Consider the following 19345-nt stretch of genomic DNA (forward strand, 5'->3'; position numbering starts at 1 on the left):
TGCTCCTGTGCAGAGGGCTTGGAGCATGGCAGAGGACTTGGAGCATGGCAGAGGGTTTGGAGCATGGCAGAGGGTTTGAGCAGTGACCATCTGGGCATAGTAAACTACCTGGGTAGAGGTCAGCTGCTCTGAACTTGAAACCTCAATTGCCTGCAGGGACCAGGCAGCTGTGGGATAATCAGCTACCTGGAGGGTGGTGAGCAGGAAGAGTAATTACAGTGAGCGACTGCCCCTTGGCCTGTTGATTATTACACAGAAGGGGATATGTGCCCAGTGTTGCCACATCTTTGTGGATTTTTGCCACATCATTTTGTGAGGAATTTCCTGAATTTTAAATGTTGGCAGCTCATTAAAAATTTTGGAGCCAACTCCGCCAAGCGTGTGCCGGCTGCCAGCTTGCAGTCTCTTCAGGGAATTAGGTGGCTTGGCTGGGTGCTGACTGTGTGCTCCTGTCCTGTCGTCACTGACTCACCCAGCATTCCATGTCCAGGCAGCCATGGCAAACCACCTGGAGCAGCGTTTGTACCAGCCCCAGAAGCTGTTGGAGGACCTGAGGGCAACAGACACTCTGCAGTTCCACACCGCCATGAAATGTCTCTTGGAAGACAAGAAGGACCGCCTGGTGAGGCTTTCTTGGCATCCTGGGAGTGGGGGGAGTCCAGGGCATTCAACTTGGTGCTTGTCAAGTTGAATGGAATTGAGCCTCATTCTGGCCTCTCTTCATCTTCCCCTGAAAACTCCCTGGGACCTAGATTTTCTGTCTTACTTCCTCCAGAGTTCAAATGAAGTGCCTTATAATTCATATTCTTATGGTAGCTCAGACGGTAAAGAATCCACATCCTATGCGGAGACCTGGGTTCGATCCCTGGGTTGGGCAGATCTTGGAGAAGGGAAAGGCAACCTAATCTAGTATTCTTGTCTGGAGAAGCCTATGGACAGAGAAGACTGGTGGGCTACAGTCCATGGGGTCATAAAGAGTTGGACATGACTGAGCAACTAACACTTTATAAGGACTAAGAAATGAGGGGAGCCCAGACCAGCCAGTGTAGAAACGGGCAAGACAGTTCAGTGGGGTGTGCAGCCAGACCACTCCCAGTTCACTGTAGCTCTGAACCCTCAGGAATGCCACCTGCACACACTCACACTCTGTCCAGGGTCCCGGCCTAAGCCTTACCAAGATACTGGTCTTGGTTTGGGGGTATTCTGAAATCTTAAACTAACAGAAGTTTCTTCTTTTCTAGTAGGTGTAGTCCTTCCACAATTTCAACTCTGTAAAAAAAAAATGCTTTGTAGTTAAAAGCAGTCTAAGGAAGGCTGGTGTAAAAATATTTTGATCAAAAAAAGAAAAAAGATATTGTAAAGGTACAGTTGTGGCAGTCAGTTTTTTTGAAAGTAACTTGTGAAGCATTTACCATATCCTAAATTTGCACTCTTTGCAGACTTGTGCACATATGTTCTGCTTTCAGAATAAATTTGCAGATTATACACTAAAAGGAGGAAGCTTTTTAATAAAGATATTGCATTTATAAATGATCTGTATTAGAATATAAAAATCTCCAGTTATATTCAGTTACTCCCCATGTTGTACAACAAATCCCTTCTATTTTAGTTGCTAACAAAAGGCTACACAACACACACACACACACATACACACACACACAAAGAAATGAGGGGTACTGAGGAGTCCCAATAGTTTGGCTTCATAAATACCCATGAATGATTACCGTGTACCAGGAGACTCTGGGTTCCGAGATGAAAGACTATCTCTGCCCTTAAGGAGCTTATGGTCCAGAGGAGACAAAAAACTGAAACAAGTAATTTTCATAAAATAAGGTTGGCTATGAAAGAGCAAAGAAAGGCCTCTGAGACACAGAGAATCACTGGGAACCAGAAAGGGGAGGTTTAGAGTTTTTCAGAGACAGTTGAAAGTGGAGCAGCATTTTCCTAAGGGAATTGAAGCATTTAAACATTCTAATAATCATAAATTAATTTCAATGTCTGTTATTAAAATACACATCAAAACTGTGAGTGTGATGGAGATGTAATTTTTCCTTTTGAAATGAATTTAAGTTTTAAGAAGAGTCAGTTTGAAGTTAAAAATAAACTAAATAATTGTAAAGGCGATGAAAGGTATGGCAAAAATGAGGATGGTGGCCTATGAAAATGGTCTAGATTAATGTTTATTGAGAGTTTGCCATGTGTCAGGTATTATCCTAAGGGAATGGTCAGTGAGCTGTTTCTGTAGAGGGCCTCATAATAAATATTTCAGGCTTTGCAGGCCATATAGTCTCTGTCACAACTACTAAACTCTGTGGTTGTAGTGTCAAAGTAGATGACAGGTAAATGAATGGGTCTGGATGTGTGCCTGTAAAACTTTATTTACAAAAACAGGCGGTGGGCTGAATTGGGCCTGCGGGCCATATTTGCCAACACTCTACTAAAGGTTTAACAAGCCAGGACCTTCTGAAATAAGGGTAACTAGAATCTTACCATTTCAATATTCAGATGAGGAAACAGGCTTGGAGAAGTTGAGTAAGTAACTTCAGGTTACACAGCTTGAAAGTGGCAAATCTGAGGTAAGAACCTGGGTTCCTGACTCTTCGCTGTGAGCCCGTGGTAAGGCCCGCAGGCTCCTTCTCAGAATAAGGTGTTAACATCTATACAATGAAATGCAAAGGATGATAAAGGAAGTTGATTGTATTGAAAGACATTTATCAAAACACATAAGACAGAGTTGGGGCTCAGTAATTCTTGTACACGTTCAGTAGTGAGGTTTAGTGGTTGGTCTAATAGCTTCTGTAATTTTGAGGAAATGTTGAGTGTGAGTGAGATTTCAAGTCATTTGCAACAACGGTAGTGAGTTGTGAAAGTGTTTGTGATTTTTAGTGATGACACATCAAAGCTTCTTGCTGGTTCAAAGCCACCTTGCTGGCTCGCTGCCTATGTTCATCCTTGAAGGAGATGCTGGGGGTCAGTTCCACAGCTGTGAAAGGGAGGATGCAATTCCCTCCACCGCCACCCCTGTGTTCACAGATGCCCTAATACTATCCACAGACCCCTGCCTCAGAACCCCCAAGTTACACTCTTAGCTGCCGCACTGTTTGGCCCCAGTTGGCAGTGACGGAAGTTAGGAAACTAGTAGACGTGGTTAGGATGAGTGGGCTTGGATTCAGTACACTTGTTTCAGATCCCAGCTTTGTGTGGGTTTGGACAGGTTGTCTAGTCTTGCTTTTGCTTCTCATCACCTGTGATAGTGAGTTAATTATAGCATGTAATGTTTGCTGAGCGTTCACTAGTTACCAAGCTCTCTCCATTCATTAAATCTCATTCAGTTTTTATAAATCCAAGAGGTAGGCACTGATTTTTATCTTCATTCACGAGGAAGAAACCGAGGCTTAAAAAAGATGAGTGACTTACTCAAGGACACACACATATAAGTCAAGGGCCTGGGATTTGAACCTAGGAATATCTGACCCTCAGTCTGATGGGTCTCAACCTGTAGGACTGTTGTGAGAATGACAGGAGAGTATGTATGGTTGCTCCATGCTGGCACAGTGCCTGGTGTGTAGTCCACACTCAGTAAATTGTGGTTGTTATTTTTGGAAGGTGTAGTGGGTGGAGGAGAGAGTAATGAACAGTCAAATTTTGCCTAAACTCGGTCAGCGTTCCTGGGTCTGTGGTCCAGAGGATTCATTCATTCATCCTAACAGGCTATTTCTCAACATCTTTTGCATACCAGGAATCCCACTGGGCACATGGCATGGGCCTCAGCACTTTCCTGGCTCAGCCTTAGCTGTAGACTGAATCAGATGCCAGGGCTCCACCAGAGCCCTGTTAAAGCAGACTCTGGTGGTGCTGGGGGGTCACCTCCCTCATCGTTCTGATGTGCAGCCAGGGTTGAGGTCCGCTGGCTTGGAGGAAAGATAGGTTTGTAAGCATCTCTAATCACGGAGTTTGATTCAGGATGCTCTCGAGAGCCCAGAGTGGAGGGAGGTTTGATTTGCCCAAAGTAGGACATCGGAGAAGACTTCACCGATTCAATGGTGACTGACCTTGACTTGAAAGAATCAGCTGGAATTTGCTGAGACAAGGAGGTGGGGATTCCAGCTAGAGCAAGGGCCTGAGGTGTGGCAGTCATGATGTATCTGGAGAAGGACAAGGTATTCTGTAGGTGACAGAAAAGTCTAGAATATTTGACATAGCAGCATAGTGTTTAATAGTGGTCCTGAATTTCACCTCTGCTGCTAAGCGTGGTCCCTCCCAGCGTTTCCAAGTCGAGAGGCAACCCTGACTTCTGTCACTCCTTTAGGAGTTGGACGACATCGTTATTGACTTGGGAGAGATTCGGAAGCAAGCCTTGCAGAGCCCGGGTGTGAACCGCAGCCTGTTTCTCATCACGCTGGAGAGGTGTTTCCAGGTGCTGAACCCCCTGGAGTGTGTGGAGATCCTGGGCAGGGTGCTGAGGGGGTCCTCAGGCCGCTTTCTCCAGCCGGACATCACGGAGAGGCTCCCGCGTGAGCTGCCTGAAGACGCCTTCAAGAACCTGTGAGTGTCCTCCTCCCCGCCACCCGCTGACTCCACCCGCTGCCCCTCAGAGTCTGTCCTGAGGTCAAGGAGATAACACATTTCCCCTCCTGAGGGAGGGGAGAAGGCAGGTGAGGACAGGTTAATATTCGAGGTCAGTTTAGAGATGACTTGATTAAAACAGAGTCTCCCACGTTTTAGTCATTCTGGTATCATCCTCATAATTTTTGCCATATTTGTATACCTCTTACATTATTATTTATTTTGTGTATTTAAAAAATAGTGATTCATTCTCTTTGCTTAAAATATCTATATTAAAAGTAAAAAAAGTGATACATGCTACTGTATATAAAAGGGATAACCAACAAGGACCTACTGTATAGCCCAGAGAACTAGATTCAAATTTAGTAACAATCTATAAGGGGAACAAATCTGAAAAAAATAGATATATGTGTATGTATAACTGAATCACTTTGCTGTACACTTGAAACTAAGGTAACATTTAAAATCAACTCTACTTGAATAAAATTAAGTAAATAAATTTTTAAAAAGTAAATATGGTATAGTTCCTGTAAATGGGAAACCAGTATCATTTGTCTTTGTTGTTGTTTAGCTGCTGTCATGTAAGGAATCATAAAAGTAAATTCAACAGCAATTTAAAAAGTGCCATTAAATCCTAGCTAGATATATCACTCTGAGCTCGGGACCTGTTCTCAGGTTAAAAAAGGAGCTGAGTGTGTATTGAAGACTCACTAGCACGAAATCGAGACTTTCTCCTTGAGAGGCAGCAGGATTGACAGAACGCGGTTGGATCCAGGAGCTCAAATTCCACCATCAGCAACATCTGTTTTTTTTTTTAATCTCTCAGCTCTGCCCTCCTCTGGGTTGGCCTTGCTCCCAGGCGAGCTCTCTCCACCACGGAGCATGGGCAATTCCAGGCCCCTCCTCAGAGTGCCTGGTCCAGAGGACTTTCCCAGCAGTTCCAAGCAGAGTCCTAGACCTGAATCTCATTGGTCCAGATTAGGTCACGTGCCCATTCTTAAGCCACTAACTGTGGCCAGTGGGATCTGTAAGATGAATGGCTTGCATGTGGGTCACAGTTCCACCCAAACCACATGGATGTGGGAGAAACATCATTTTCCCAAGGAAAACTGAGGTGTTGCTATGACAAGAGAGGGGGTGGTACTTGACAGTCAAAACTCAGATGTCCAGCACAAAACTTTATAGAAACCCTGAAGAAGAACCCAGGAAAAGATTGCCCTACAGAGAGAAAGATAGCAGAACAATACAGGTATAACACTGCCTGACTCCAGGTTCTCATCATCACTGGGGAGTCCAGAACATGCCCCCATTTCCTGTTTCCTGATGAGCATCACTTAATCCAACCTCTTCTTTCACAGATGAAGAAACTGAGGCCCAACAAGGGGACAGTATACCTGCAGTGACCCCATAGGGCTTGGCTTAATCTGAACTCAAGCCAATTCTCCTGAACCTCAGCTTTGCCTTCTTCTTACTCTCCCTTTCTGCTTGTGAGGATGTTGTCATTAACCCCATTCCCATTTTTCAAATGGGAAAATTGAGGCACAGTGAGATTGAAGAACTTGACCTAGGTCATGATAGAGCATTGTTACAAATGGGCAAGCTTTCCCTTAAGTAATGTTTACCATTTTTTCAGAATTACTGAATATAGCTATCTTCTGTCCCTTTCACCCCCTCTGCTGTTATGAAAAACAAAACAACAACTGAAAGAGAGAGAGAGAGAAAGAAGAGGAAGAGGAAGAAGAAGAACCAGAATAAGAGGAGAAAGAGGAAGAAAAGCGAGGAGGAGGAGGAGGAGGAAGGGCGAGGAGAGAAAAAAGAAAAGACAGATACGGAGAGAAGATCCTAAGATGGATTTAAGGGAAAGTTTGCCTCTTCACATATGAAATGGCTGGGAGAGTGACAGGGACAAACTGTAAGCTTAGGAAAGGTTGGCGAGTTGGTCATTTGGTGAACTGATTTTTAGTGGTGGTGGGTAGAATTGAGGGAAGTCTTCCAGGATGAAGAGACTCGACTGTTTTGCCGGGATGAACCAGAGGGGTGATCAGTGCCAAATGCTGAAAGGTCAACTCACATTGGACCAAATGGAACTGCTGGGTGTGGTGACAAGGAGGTCATTTGGGATTTGGACCACAAACAGTAGTGTGGCAGTGGGGAAACCAGATGATTGTGACTTAAAAAGTGACCAAGACACTTTATACCCTCAGGATGTCTGTAACTGAAATGTCAGATAATAACAAGTGTTGACAAGGAGGTGGAGAAATTAAAACCTTCAGACACTGTTGGTGAGAAAGTAAAATGGTGTAGCTACTTTGGAAAATAGTCTGGCAGTTCCTCAAAAGACTATATAGAGTTGTCATTTAACCAGAAATTCCACTTCTAGGTCTACATCCAAGGAAAATGAAGCATGTTACATAAACACTTGTATGTGAATAATTATAGCAGCATTATTCATAATGGGCAAAAGGTGGAAATAGTCCAACTGATGAGCAGATAAAGAAAATTTGGTATATTTGTACAACAGAATAGAATTTGGCCATAAAACAAAGTACTGATACATGTCCCAACATGCATGAACCTTGAAAACATCATGCCATGTGAAAGAGGCCAGATACAAATGTGACATAGTGTATGATTGCACTTATCCGAAATATCCAAAAGAGGAAAATCTATAGAGACAAAGTAGATTAGTGGTTTCTAAGAGATGGGGTGACTAGAGGTTCAGGGGTGAGAGAGAAGAGTACAGGGTTCCTTTTTGAGGCACTAAATGGATTCTAAAATGGATTGTAGTGATGCTTGTAAAAGTCCATGAATATTCTGAAAATCATTGAGTTGTGTACTTTAAATGGACAAATTGTATGGTACACAAATTACAGCTTAATGAAACTCTTATGTGAAAAAAAAGAACAGGTGGTTGGGAAGTGGAGATCTGCCTTTGGCAGATATTTAAATGTGATGGAAAGAGGAAAAATGGGAAAGTAGCTACATACGGCGAGGGGAGTGGGAAAGGCTTTTAACCAGTGATAGGTCTGTGTGCATTTGCTGTGTGGACCCTGCCTGCAGGCCTGCATCTGTTTGTTCCTTAATTGATACCCATGTTTGCGTTGTTTAGGTCTGCGCTGTTCAAAGATCTCTATGACCAGACCTCAGCCCACGCCCAGAGGGCTGTCTACTGCTGGATGACTGGGGTTTTGAAGACATCCTCCAATGTGACTGGTGAGTCCAGGCTTTGAGGTGGGAACACTTTTTAGGGGGAGTTCATCCTTAAACGTGGTGGTGCTTCATCTCTATAAATAGGGATTTGATTTCATTGTCACTTAAGACTTTTACCTCCCTCAGCTTCCAAAAAAGGACGTGATGTGGCTTGTGGGAAAACACACATACCCCATTTCATCAATGCATTTTTCACATGTTGAAGTCTCTGAAGTAAGAATCATCTGTATCTTAGAATCAAAGGTGTGTCCTAGTTTCTTAGGAAATAATAACAAGATTACAAGTTCAATAATCTGTGTTAAAAATATATATCAAAATGGGACAATATAGTTCTTTTGAAGAAAATCTTTACAGTAAAGCCCAAAAATTTAGCACGAAGCTTCCTGGCAACCAAAGCAGAAATAGGCCAGGATTTATTTATTTGACAGATGCTTATTTTTTTTGTAAATTAATTAGTTAATTTTAATTGGAAGCTAATTACTTTACAATATTATAGTGGTTTTTGCTATACATTGACATGAATCAGCCATGGGTGCATTGACAAATGTTTATTAAAAACCTACTATTAAAAAAAAACAAACCTACTATTTCCTAGAATAGTCAAATTCATGGAGATGGAATGTAGAGTGCTGGTTGCCAGGAGCTGGGAGAGGAAGGAATGGAGAGTTACTATTTATTTTGTTTATTTCATTTTGTTTATTGGCTGTGTGAGTGGCTTGTGGGATCTTAGTTCCCCGACCAGGGATTGAACCCCAGGCCCATGGCAGTGAGAGTGCTGAGTCCTGGCCACTGGACCCCCAGGGAATTGCCAGAGGTCCTGTTTAATGGGTACAGAGTTTCAGTTTTGCAAGATGAAAAAGTTCTGGAAATGGATGGTGGTGCTGGTTGCCCAGCAAAGTGAACGTACTTAATGCCACTGAACTGTGTACTTAAAAGTGATTAAGATGGTAAATTTTATGTTATGTGAATTTTACTACAATTGAAAAAAAGAGAAGAAAGAAAAGAATAGCGATGCAGATTAGTAATGCAAACAATTTCACAGGTAACGTCAACTTGTTGAATCTTTAATGTTAGTAATGTAAACAGAATAAGCTCTTTCAACACCTAAAAACAGCCCACTGGACTTACCTGGGGGTCCGGTGGTTGGGACTCCACCGTTCAGTGTGGGAGGCATGGGTTCATTTCTTGGTCGGGAACTAAGATTGCACATGCCACGGGGTGTGGCCAAGAATTAAAAAAATAATCACATTTATTAAAAAACAGCCTAGTATGTGTCAGTCACTGGAGATACAGAGGAATAGAAGACAAGTATTTGCTCTTGTGGAGCTATAGTTTTATTGTGGGTGAATAGGTGGAGAAAACTTTTAGGCAAGTCAATAAAAAGAAGCGAGGGAGAGAGAGAGAATATAGATATGAGTAACGGCTCTGCAGAAGATAAAATTGATCAATGCCATGGAGAGGGTTACTGCTTTAGACTAGAACAGGGCTTGGCCACGGTTTTCTGTAAAGGGCCAGAGTAGAAGTTTTAGACTTTGTGGGTATAACAGAAAAGCTGCCTTAGACAGCAAATAAGTAGGTGTAGCTGTAGCCCGAGAAAGCCTTATTTACAGACACTGACACGTGAATTTCATGTAATTTTCAAGTGTCACAAAATATCCTTCTTTTGATTTTCCCTCAGCCATTAAAAAGTGTGAAAACCAAGCTGAAGGCTGTCCAAAAAGAGATGCCGGGTGGGTTTGGCCCACAGGCTGTAGTTTCTGACCCCAGATAAAGGAGTCAGAGAAGAACTCTCTGGACAGGTGACATTTGGTTTGAAACCAAAATGAGAAATGGAATCAGACGTGTGAGGCTCCGGAGGATAAGTATTCCAGGCAGGGGAAGCAGCAGATAAAAGGCCCTGAGGTGGAAGGGAGCCTATGTGTGTGGGGGAGACAGAGAGAGCCAGTGGGTAGAAGTGGAGGTAGTGCCAGCCAGGCCTTTTCCTGGAATTCAGCTCTGAGATTTGTGTATAAAGAAGCATTAAACAGTGGAGTAATAGATGTCTTCCATGCACAGCAGAATTCCCTCTGCCTGGTGCATAATTGTGACCTCCGGGAAACTGAATCTCATACTACGTAATCTGGGAAATTCACTCAACTCACCCACTAGATGCTTGTTGTTTGGTTGCTAGGTCCTGTTCAGCTCTTTGCGACCCCATGGTCTGCAGCATGCCAGGCTTCTCTGTCCTTCACTATCTCCTGGAGTTTGCTCAAATCATGTCCATTGAGTTGGTGATGCCATCCAATGACCTTATCCTTTGTCGTCCCCTTCTCCTCCTGCCCTCAATCTTTCCCAGCATCAGGGTCTTTTCCAGTGAGTCAGCACTTCACATCAGGTGGCCATAGTATTGGAGTTTCAGCTTCAGTATCAGTCCTTCCAATGAGTATTCAGGGCTGATTTCCTTTAGGATTAACTGGTTTGATCTCCTTGTTGTTCACGGGACTCTCAAAAGTCTTCTCCAGCAGCACAGTTCTAGACTCTTGACTTCCCTTATGTCCTTGTTGCCAGAATGTAATTAGGGACAAACTCTCCTAAAATTCCTATGTGGTATATTTCATTATTAAACTAAAGTGAATTAAAATCAATTCTATTTTGACTTTAAACTTTTTTTTCATGAAGTTCCTTGAGGTAACTGGAAATACTTTGGGTGTCAGAAATATCCCGAGTTTGGAGATCATTGGTCTGCAAAAATACAGTTCATGCTTAATAATTAATTAAAAATGAACATCTCAGCTTAGTTCTTGGTGAATTTAGTGGTTCCTCCCCAGAATTATCTAGCCTTCAGGGCCACTCTTTCTCCTAATAACCAAGTCAAGTGTTCAGAGTTCCCATCTAGAGGATGTTTACCTGTGCTCACAGCGACAGCTATGATTCCTGGGTTGGGGATGCACCCTCTTCTTCTTGTGATATGGTCCACAGATCAGCTGACCTCACCATCTCCTTTGGGCATTCGCTGTTGTCCATGGCTTCTTGCAATAGCTTTTGGTGACTGATTCACTGCACCCTAAAAATGCTCCCTTGCTTTTTTCATTTCCCCCAAATGCTGCCAACACAATGTTTTTCTGTGTGGCAGTGGAGGATTAAGGGCAATGGCAGCCAATTCTAGTTCACTGAAATTAAAAAAAATTTTTTTTTGACCACACCCCACGGTTGGAAAGATCTCTTGGAGAAGGGAACGGCTACCTACTCCAGTGTTCTTGCCTAAAGAATTCCAGGGACAGAGGAGCCTGGTGGACTACAGTCCATGGGGTTGCAAAGAGTCAGACACGACTGAATGGCTAACACTTTCCCTTTTACTTTTTCACAGCCTGCAGGACCTTAGTTCCCTAACCAGCGATTGAACCCTTGCCCTTTGCATTGAAAAGTGAATGCTTAACCACTGGACCACCAGAGAAGTCCCAGTTCACTGAAATTTGAATTTGGATCCCGGCCATAATTGTTCTTAAAATCCCACTGACATTCGATGATGGGGAATTTCAAATGTCTGAACAGAGTGATAAAGTTCTCTGGGAATTCAGAGAAGAGAGAAACTATACTGCTGGCTGAGGAGATGAGAGAGGGTTTCAAGGAAGAGGAAATATTTGAGCTCAGTTTTTAAGGTTGGGTTTGGAAAGAGAAGGGTTAGGGGAAAGGCATTCCAGCTATTGGGAAAGTTCACGAGAGGAAAGATTTGGAGACCATTAGGGAAGCATATAAGAAAGGACAAATGGTTTGGGTTGGCTCATGTATGCAGTGATAATCAACAAGGAAGATAAGGATTGTTACTGGCAGTAATAAAAGAATCAAATATATTTCAAGTTAGTAACTAAACTAAAAATGAAACTATATTTTGTGGTCTTAGTATTAAAAAGTAATCTGCATTTCTAACTAGTTCCCAAGTGATGCTGAGGCTGCTGGTTCAAGGAGCCGCACTATGAGTAACCAAGTGGTGGACATCCGTCATTGCCTATGTATAGTGTAGCATCTCATAAGCGGAGGGCTCTCAAAAAATGGCTGTTGAATGAATTAATGGATGCAAAAAGAGGTCCTGACATCGAAGATATTTTTGACTATCATTTACCACTGCACAGGCTTTTATTTATTTACTTTTTAATCTATGTTTTGTCTTTTTTGCAGATGACTCTGTTTCATGGGTCAGTGCAGAAAACTTATGGATTTTGGGCAGATACATGGTTCACCTATCCTTTGAAGAAATTATGAGAATTAGTCCCATCGAAGTAAGTTTGAAAAGTACATTTACATGTCTCCATCACCAATACATCTGAAGTAAGGTGTGTTCTGGACTTCCCAGGTGGCGCTAGTGGTAAAGAACCTGCCTGCCAATGCAGGAGACGTAAGAGACGTGGGTTCGATCCCTGGGTTGGGAAGATCCCCTAGAGGGGAGGGCAATGCAACCCACTCCAGTAGTCTTGCCTGGAGAATCCCACGGACAGAGGAGCCTGGCGGGCTACAGTCCATTAAATTGCAAAGAGTCGAACACGACTGAATCGACTTAGCATGCACACAAGGTGTGTTCTAAACCTCTCATGTTCAGCCAGCCAGTCGAGGTGCCCTGGAAATTGAATACTCACTTTAGTTCAATATAACGTGAGGATCTAAAGAAAACTCCTTGAATAAAGCCTCAGGCAGGTAGTCACTGGATTGTGTTCTAGTGTAGAAGAGTTAAGAAAACAAGAAGAATTGTGGACAGCTAAGACAGTTCTGTTGTCAACAACATGATCTAAAGAGAAGGTTGGCTATGAACCAAAGGTCATTTAAGAGTAGTTTTGAGGTCAAGAAATGCCAAGGATTGTAGCTATAGAGTTTACAGTCATTGGAAGCACAAAGCCAAATCAAAAGCAACATGGATTAATTGCTACTTCTATTTATGGCTACTTCTATTGATAGCTACTTCAGCATAAGCAATGATTGGACTTTAAAGTTTACAGTGGAGAAGTGTACATATTCATGGTGCTTAACTCCCTGCTCAGGAATTACCCTCTTTTTCCCAATGCTGGTCTGATGATACTAAAATCATCAGAAGCATGATTCTAGAACACAGCCTCCAAGGAATGCTACCAACAGGGGGCTTTTTCATAAAGAGTTTGGGGCTTGCTACCAGGGTTACCCTATGTGCCCTAACTTTCTCCTGGTCCGTGAAAGAAGTGTTTGCATCAAATGACTGGCCTGTTCAAGGACTGACTGACCCAACCATGTCTAGTTATTATGAAACCAGAGGTTTCATAGAAACTAGGTTCCTCTTTCTTAAAAAAAAAATATTTCCTTATTTGGCTGTGCCAGTTCTTAGCTGGAGTATGTAGGATCCTTCGTTGTGGCATGTGGATCTAGTTCCCTGACCAAGTTTTGAACCTGAGCCCCCTGCTTTGGGATCATGGAGTCTTAGCCACTGGACCGCCAGGGAAGTCCCTAGGTTCCTCTTTTTACCTGACAGCCTGGGAATATTTCAGATGTTTCTCAGTTTTGTAACCCTCTGTTATAAAATGGATTAGACCTCCATTTTACTTTTTCAAAGTTGAGTGACTTTCAGAAAGTCGATAGAGGTTAAATTCTTAGGAAACTGGGCCCCTCACAGGGACTTCTTGAGATCCAGAGGCTGTTCACAACATTTCTTCATCTTCTAAACATGTAGAGAAGGGAGGTGAAGCCACAGAGGCAATTTCTTATGGACGAAGAGCACAATCCATGAGGGAGGGACAGCTTTATGAAATCTTTAAGTGAAGAATAACAGTGGATCAGAATATAGGAGACTTCAGTGCGACACTCTTGGACACACAGGCAGAAAGTGAACAATAACAGAAAGAATCTGGAGTATATTTAATAAAGTTGAAGCATTATGTATATATTTACATAATAAATGTATGTTAAATATTATGTAAACATATATTTACATACATACTATATACATATATCCAACTTTATATCTTTTTTTTTTTTTTAATTTTATTTTATTAGTTGGAGGCCAATTACTTCACAACATTTCAGTGGGTTTTGTCATACATTGACACGAATCAGCCACTGAGTTACACGTATTCCCCATCCCGATCCCCCCTCCCACCTCCCTCTCCACCCGACTCCTCTGGGTCCTTCCAGTGCACCAGGCCCGAGTACTCGTCTCATGCATTCCACCTGGGCTAGTGATCTGATTCACCATAGATAATATACATGCTGTTCTTTTGAAACATCCCACCCTCACCTTCTCCCACGGAGTTCAAAAGTCTGTTCTGTACTTCTGTGTTTCTTTTTCTGTTTTGCATATAGGGTTATCGTTACCATCTTTCTAAATTCCGTATATATGTGTTAGTATGCTGTAATGTTCTTTATCTTTCTGGCTTACTTCACTCTGTATAATGGGCTCCAGTTTCGTCCATCTTATTAGAACTGATTCAAATGAATTCTTTTTAACGGCTGAGTAATATTCCATGGTGTATATGTACCACAGCTTCCTTATCCATTCGTCTGCTGATGGGCATCTAGGTTGCTTCCATGTCCTGGCTATTATAAACAGTGCTGCGATGAACATTGGGGTGCACGTGTCTCTTTCAGATCTGGTTTCCTTGGTGTGTATGCCCAGAAGTGGTATTGCTGGGTCATATGGCAGTTCTATTTCCAGTTTTTTAAGAAATCTCCACACTGTTTTCCAATGTACAGAGAGAACACACATTCTTTTTTTAAATCACCTGTGGGTCATTTACAAATGGATTTATCTATTAAAAAAATTCTGATTCCCCAAAGCAAACAATTTGTGGACCACATTCTCTGACCTCAATAAAACAAATCTAGCAATAAATGTACAGATATTAGCTTGAAAAAAGTTCAACTGCTCATATTAAAAAAAAAACTTTCCTAAATAACAGTTGGATTGTAGAAGAAACTGAAGCAGCAGTTACAGACCATTAGGAAATCAGCGTCACTTACAGTTACCAAAGAGGAAATGGGATGAAGAACCGATTAGGAGTTTGGGATGAGCAGATCCATGCCTCTCTATATAAAAAAGATAAACCACAAGGTCCTACTGTATAGCACAGGGAACTATATTCAATATCTTGTAATAAACGATTACAGAAAAAAAAAGAAATCAGTGAAAATAGGACTGGGCATCTCCGGGTGCCTGGGGGTGGGGCGCAGCCCAGACCTCTGGGGCGGGGCCTCACAGGGGTCCCGCAGCCCCTCCTGATCTTCCTGGCCTCCTCCACCAGATTGGGCTGTTCATCAGCTATGACAACGCCACCAAGCAACTGGACACGGTTTATGACGTCACACCTGAGCTGGCCCAGGCGTTTCTGGAGAGGATCAGCTCCTCCAACTTTGACATGAGGAATACCTCTACCATCCACAGGCAAGGGGCATGGGCGCTGGGCCCCCGGAGCTGTTTCCCATCTAAGCATCAGCTTCCTCTGAGCGGCAAAAGACCCGGGGAGGGGAGGGAGGTGGCTGATCCATCTCTTGGAATCGTCCCACGTCTCTGTGCGTGTGAGGGAGGTGTTTCCCCAAAGAGACCCCTTTAAAGAGGTTATGAAGTGGAGAAGAAAACAAAATGCTTTTAAAGCCTCTCCTATGTGCTAACATTTTATACAACCTTATCAAATGCTAATATTCCAGCTCCGAGCACAGAAGTGGAACTTTTTACATACTTGGTATTCCCTCCATTCCAAGTTGTAAATGTGTCATTTACAATTGGTTGGATGGAGTATTGGAGATAGCTCACGGGCTTTGTATTTGTGAACACCTTGTTGTCTAGACCCTCCGGCGGGGAACCCTGGCGTGAGGTCAGCTCAGATTTAGTGGTTGTAACATGATCTCCAGGAACCGGAACCATTTCCAGCAGGGGAGGGCCAGGAGCTCTGTACCTGGTGACCCCAGAAAGGGTTTGAATGTCGGGGGTAGTTGTGCGGTGGGGAGGGGTGGTGGGCTCTGGTCACCCATCCTCTCTCCACCTCCCAGGGTCTCACTGTCACAGACCTTCCTCTGACGGTATCATATGACCTTACATTTTCCAAAGTCACCTGCAGAGGATATTCTCATATAAAACTCTTACACCCTCTTCCCCTGTCCTTAGTAATTTCCACCCAATAGCATGGGCCCTATTTTTTCTAGTCAGTTCAGTTCAGTTCAGTCGCTCAGTCATGTCCGACTCTTTGCGACCCCAGGGACTGCAGCACGCCAGGCTTCCCTGTCCATCACCAACTCCTGGAGCTTACTCAGACTCATGTCCATTGATTCGGCGATGCCATCCAATCATCTCACCCTCTGTTGTCCCCTTCTCCTCCCGTCTTCAATCTTAGTTACACAAAAAATAGCTTAGTGATTAAGAACATGGGGTCTGGGGCCAGAAGTCCTGGGTTTGATCCTGGCTCTGCCACTTGCAAGTTGTGTGATCTGCACCTCCCTGTGCCTCCACTTCCCTATCTGTGAAATGGGAGCTAATAAGCTGCCTATTTCATTAAGACCCTTGTAAGGATTAAGCACATTTGCACACAGAAAGTGCTCAATAAACATTAGTTATTCTTAACATGGTTATTAATATTCGGTCTTCACTTCCTCTGATATTTTTTTCCTCCTTAGACACACTTTAAAATCCTTTCCCTGAGCTGGTTGCTCTCCTGGGGACATGTCTGAGACTGTCAGTGTTTGATCATGGTCAACTAGGTAGTCCAACCATGCTAAGTCAAGTAGATTCCATACTAATGCTAAGAGCATCCATTTCAGAATAAGTGCTTAGCATCTACCAAGAAATATGCTAATCAACTGGTATGCATCTTCTCATTTAGCTCCCATAATACTCCTCATTCCTTCATTCATCATATTTATTCTGACATGCTCTGATGAGCAAAGGAAACCTCCCGAATAAAAGCTTAGAGAGGCAGGGTTATAGTAGAGTGTGCACTGCACAGCTATGTTGCAGAGAAGTAACTTGCTGAAGGTCAGATGCCTCACAGAGCTGAGCTTCAAATTCCAGTTGGGGGTGAAGCTCTGTTCTTAACCAATAGATGCAGTGCTTCCAGCTGAACCAGGGTTCAGATCTCATCTCTGCTCCTACACTGTTCTGTCTCTGTCTTTTTATTTTCTTTTGAAGCGTCATCATCTAGGGGTGTTGGTTGTAAAGCACCCTGGAAATAAACTTCTGCCTCAGAAATCCCTCAGGATGGGCAAATCCCTTATCTCTGTGTGGATAAGGAATGCTTTCCTTGTATCCCTTAATGCCCCACGAGGAGAGACGGCTTAGTTGGATAGATCTAGATCTAAGGCCCGGCACCAGTTGCCTTAATCTGAGTCTCAGTTTACCCTTCTGTGAAATGGGGCTGATGAGCACTTACCTTGCAGGGTTGTGATGCGATAACCCAGGTTACAGGGCTCAGCACGGATCCCGGTGCTCAGCAGCTGCTGTGATTGTGACCTCGTGGCTCTAACTGGAGTGGAGTCCGGGTTGTGCCCCCCACCCCACCCTCCACCAGCACCCTTATCTTCTTATGCAGGCTGGGGCTGCTGGTTTGTTTCTACGATGACCTGGAGCTGCTGGACGCTGCTGTGGCCCAAGTCCTCCTCCACCAGATGATCAGATGCAGCCACCTGAGGGGCTTCCAGGCTGGTGTTCAGAAGGTGCCGAAGTGCTCTGAAGCCCCACACCCTTGGCCTCAGTTTCACTAGCCAGAGAAATGGGAAGAACAGTCCTGTCTGCCCTTTGAGATTCGAGATTGAGTGAATCGAGACTGAGGTCCAGCCACAGCAGAAACACTGGGATGAGCTTAAAATAGGGAGGAACACCAAAAAACTGTAGGACAAGCTTGAATAGGTCAGAGTTCAATCAGAGTGGCCACCTCAGTGGCATGGAGCTATTTGGGGACCTTAAATGCAGATTTAAGGTCTGAGTGGGGCCTGAGACTGCATTTCTAACATGCTTCCAGGCGATGCTGAAGCTGCTTGGCTGGTGACTGTGCCTGGAAAAGAGAGGAAATAAAGCAGAACTCAAATCTGGTTCTAGTAGTGTTATGTCCCTTCCCCAGGCTCTACCCTCAGAGATTCTCAAGCTATTGGTCTGGGGTTTGGCCTAGGTATGGTAGGTCTTCAAAGCTATTCAGATGATTCCAAAGTAGCCAGGGGTTACTGAGTTCCTAGATCAAGGTTTTGGGCAAATTGGCACATGGGGACTATCTCATTCCCCCCGCCCCGACTCCATCTCTTTCTCTCCATTCTTCCCTTAAAGTTTTAATTCTGCCTGGCTTCTCTCACTTTTTCTTTTTTTTTAAAAAGATTTTATTTATTTGTTTATGGCCATGCTGGGTCTTTATTGCTGAATGCGCTTTCCCTCTAGTTGTGATGTGCAGGCTTCTCATAGCTGTGGCTCTCTTGTGGAGGACAGGTTCTAGGCCTGTGGGCTTCAGTAGTTGTGGGTCCCAGGCACTAGAGCACTAGCTCAGTAGTTGTAGCACATGGGCTTAGTTGCTCTGCAGCATGTGGGATCTTCCTGGACCAGGGATTGAACCCTGGTCTCCTGCATTGGTAGACCTCTGAGCCACCAGGGAAGCCCCTCTCTCACTTCTTTTTGTGTTTCTCATTTTTTAAATGGGAAAGATGACTTGAGAGCAGAATTTTGGTCACACCATCAGTTATTCCACAGCAGTTTTTCACACATCACCAAATCCTCAGTCCCATTTGGCATTTGACACTATAGGCATTTTGTTGGTCAGCGCATATTTTTGTTTTCCAGGAAAAGAGTCCTTCCCAAGCAAGCTCAAGCAAAAATAAGAAAATAAGTGTAGTTTAGGGCCACCGGGACAGTTGTGACCAAGAAGAAAGTTGGGTGCGATTAGAGATGAGAGAACCTTTGGCTCATTTGGGTCAATAGTTCTTACCCGGAGGGTGCATCAGAATCAGCTGGAGGGCTTGTTGGAAACAAGATACCCTCTTCTGACTCAGGAGGGCTGCGGGGAACCTGAGATGCTGCATTTCTAACAACTCCCCAGGTGATGCTGAAACTACTGGTTAAGGCCCACACTTTGGGAACCACTGCTCTAGGCCTTTTGCAGCTGTGGAAGCTGATCTCTAGGCAAGGGGAGCTGCTGAGTTTGGAGAAAACCAGGAGCTGTGACAGCTGTCTCTTTCACTTTCCTCTGCTGCCCCCCAGTGGCCATCTGGAGTACTTACGTACACGCCTCTGACATCATTATATGGTTCACGCAAATTCAGGTGTTAAAACACAAACCGTTCTGCTGTTTTGTTTTGTTTTTTTTTTTGTATAGAGGTCACGTTACAACAGATAAATTGATCACCTTCTTTACTGAAAGCAGTTGGGAAACACACTTGATTATAATTGGACAGGCATGTTATAAAAAATAAGGGAATCACAAAAACGTGAAAACTTGTAAGACACAATTTTAAACAGAGCAGAAAATTCCACTTCTGTTCGTGTTACACCTATGTAAAAACTAGATACCATAGTTTATTTATATAGGCATAATAAATTTTGGAAACATAAACACCTAATTACTAACCATAGTAATTTTTTTGAGGTAGAGTTTTCAGGAGACTTTTA

At 43.5% G+C, this 19345-nt stretch overlaps 1 protein-coding gene across 1 annotated transcript in view; it reads left to right on the plus strand.

Annotated features, from left to right (window-relative positions):
* Positions 1–19345, plus strand: part of OTOA (otoancorin) — a 66039-nt gene that overhangs the window by 4656 nt on the left and 42038 nt on the right. The window contains exons 6-11 of the mRNA XM_065920321.1: positions 491–622; positions 4310–4545; positions 7676–7779; positions 11932–12032; positions 15012–15151; positions 17289–17412. Coding sequence (XP_065776393.1) covers positions 491–622; positions 4310–4545; positions 7676–7779; positions 11932–12032; positions 15012–15151; positions 17289–17412 — 837 coding nt within the window. The remainder of the gene's footprint in view (positions 1–490; positions 623–4309; positions 4546–7675; positions 7780–11931; positions 12033–15011; positions 15152–17288; positions 17413–19345) is intronic.

Source organism: Muntiacus reevesi, chromosome 2 (genome assembly GCF_963930625.1).
Source record: "Muntiacus reevesi chromosome 2, mMunRee1.1, whole genome shotgun sequence".
NCBI lineage: Eukaryota > Metazoa > Chordata > Mammalia > Artiodactyla > Cervidae > Muntiacus > Muntiacus reevesi.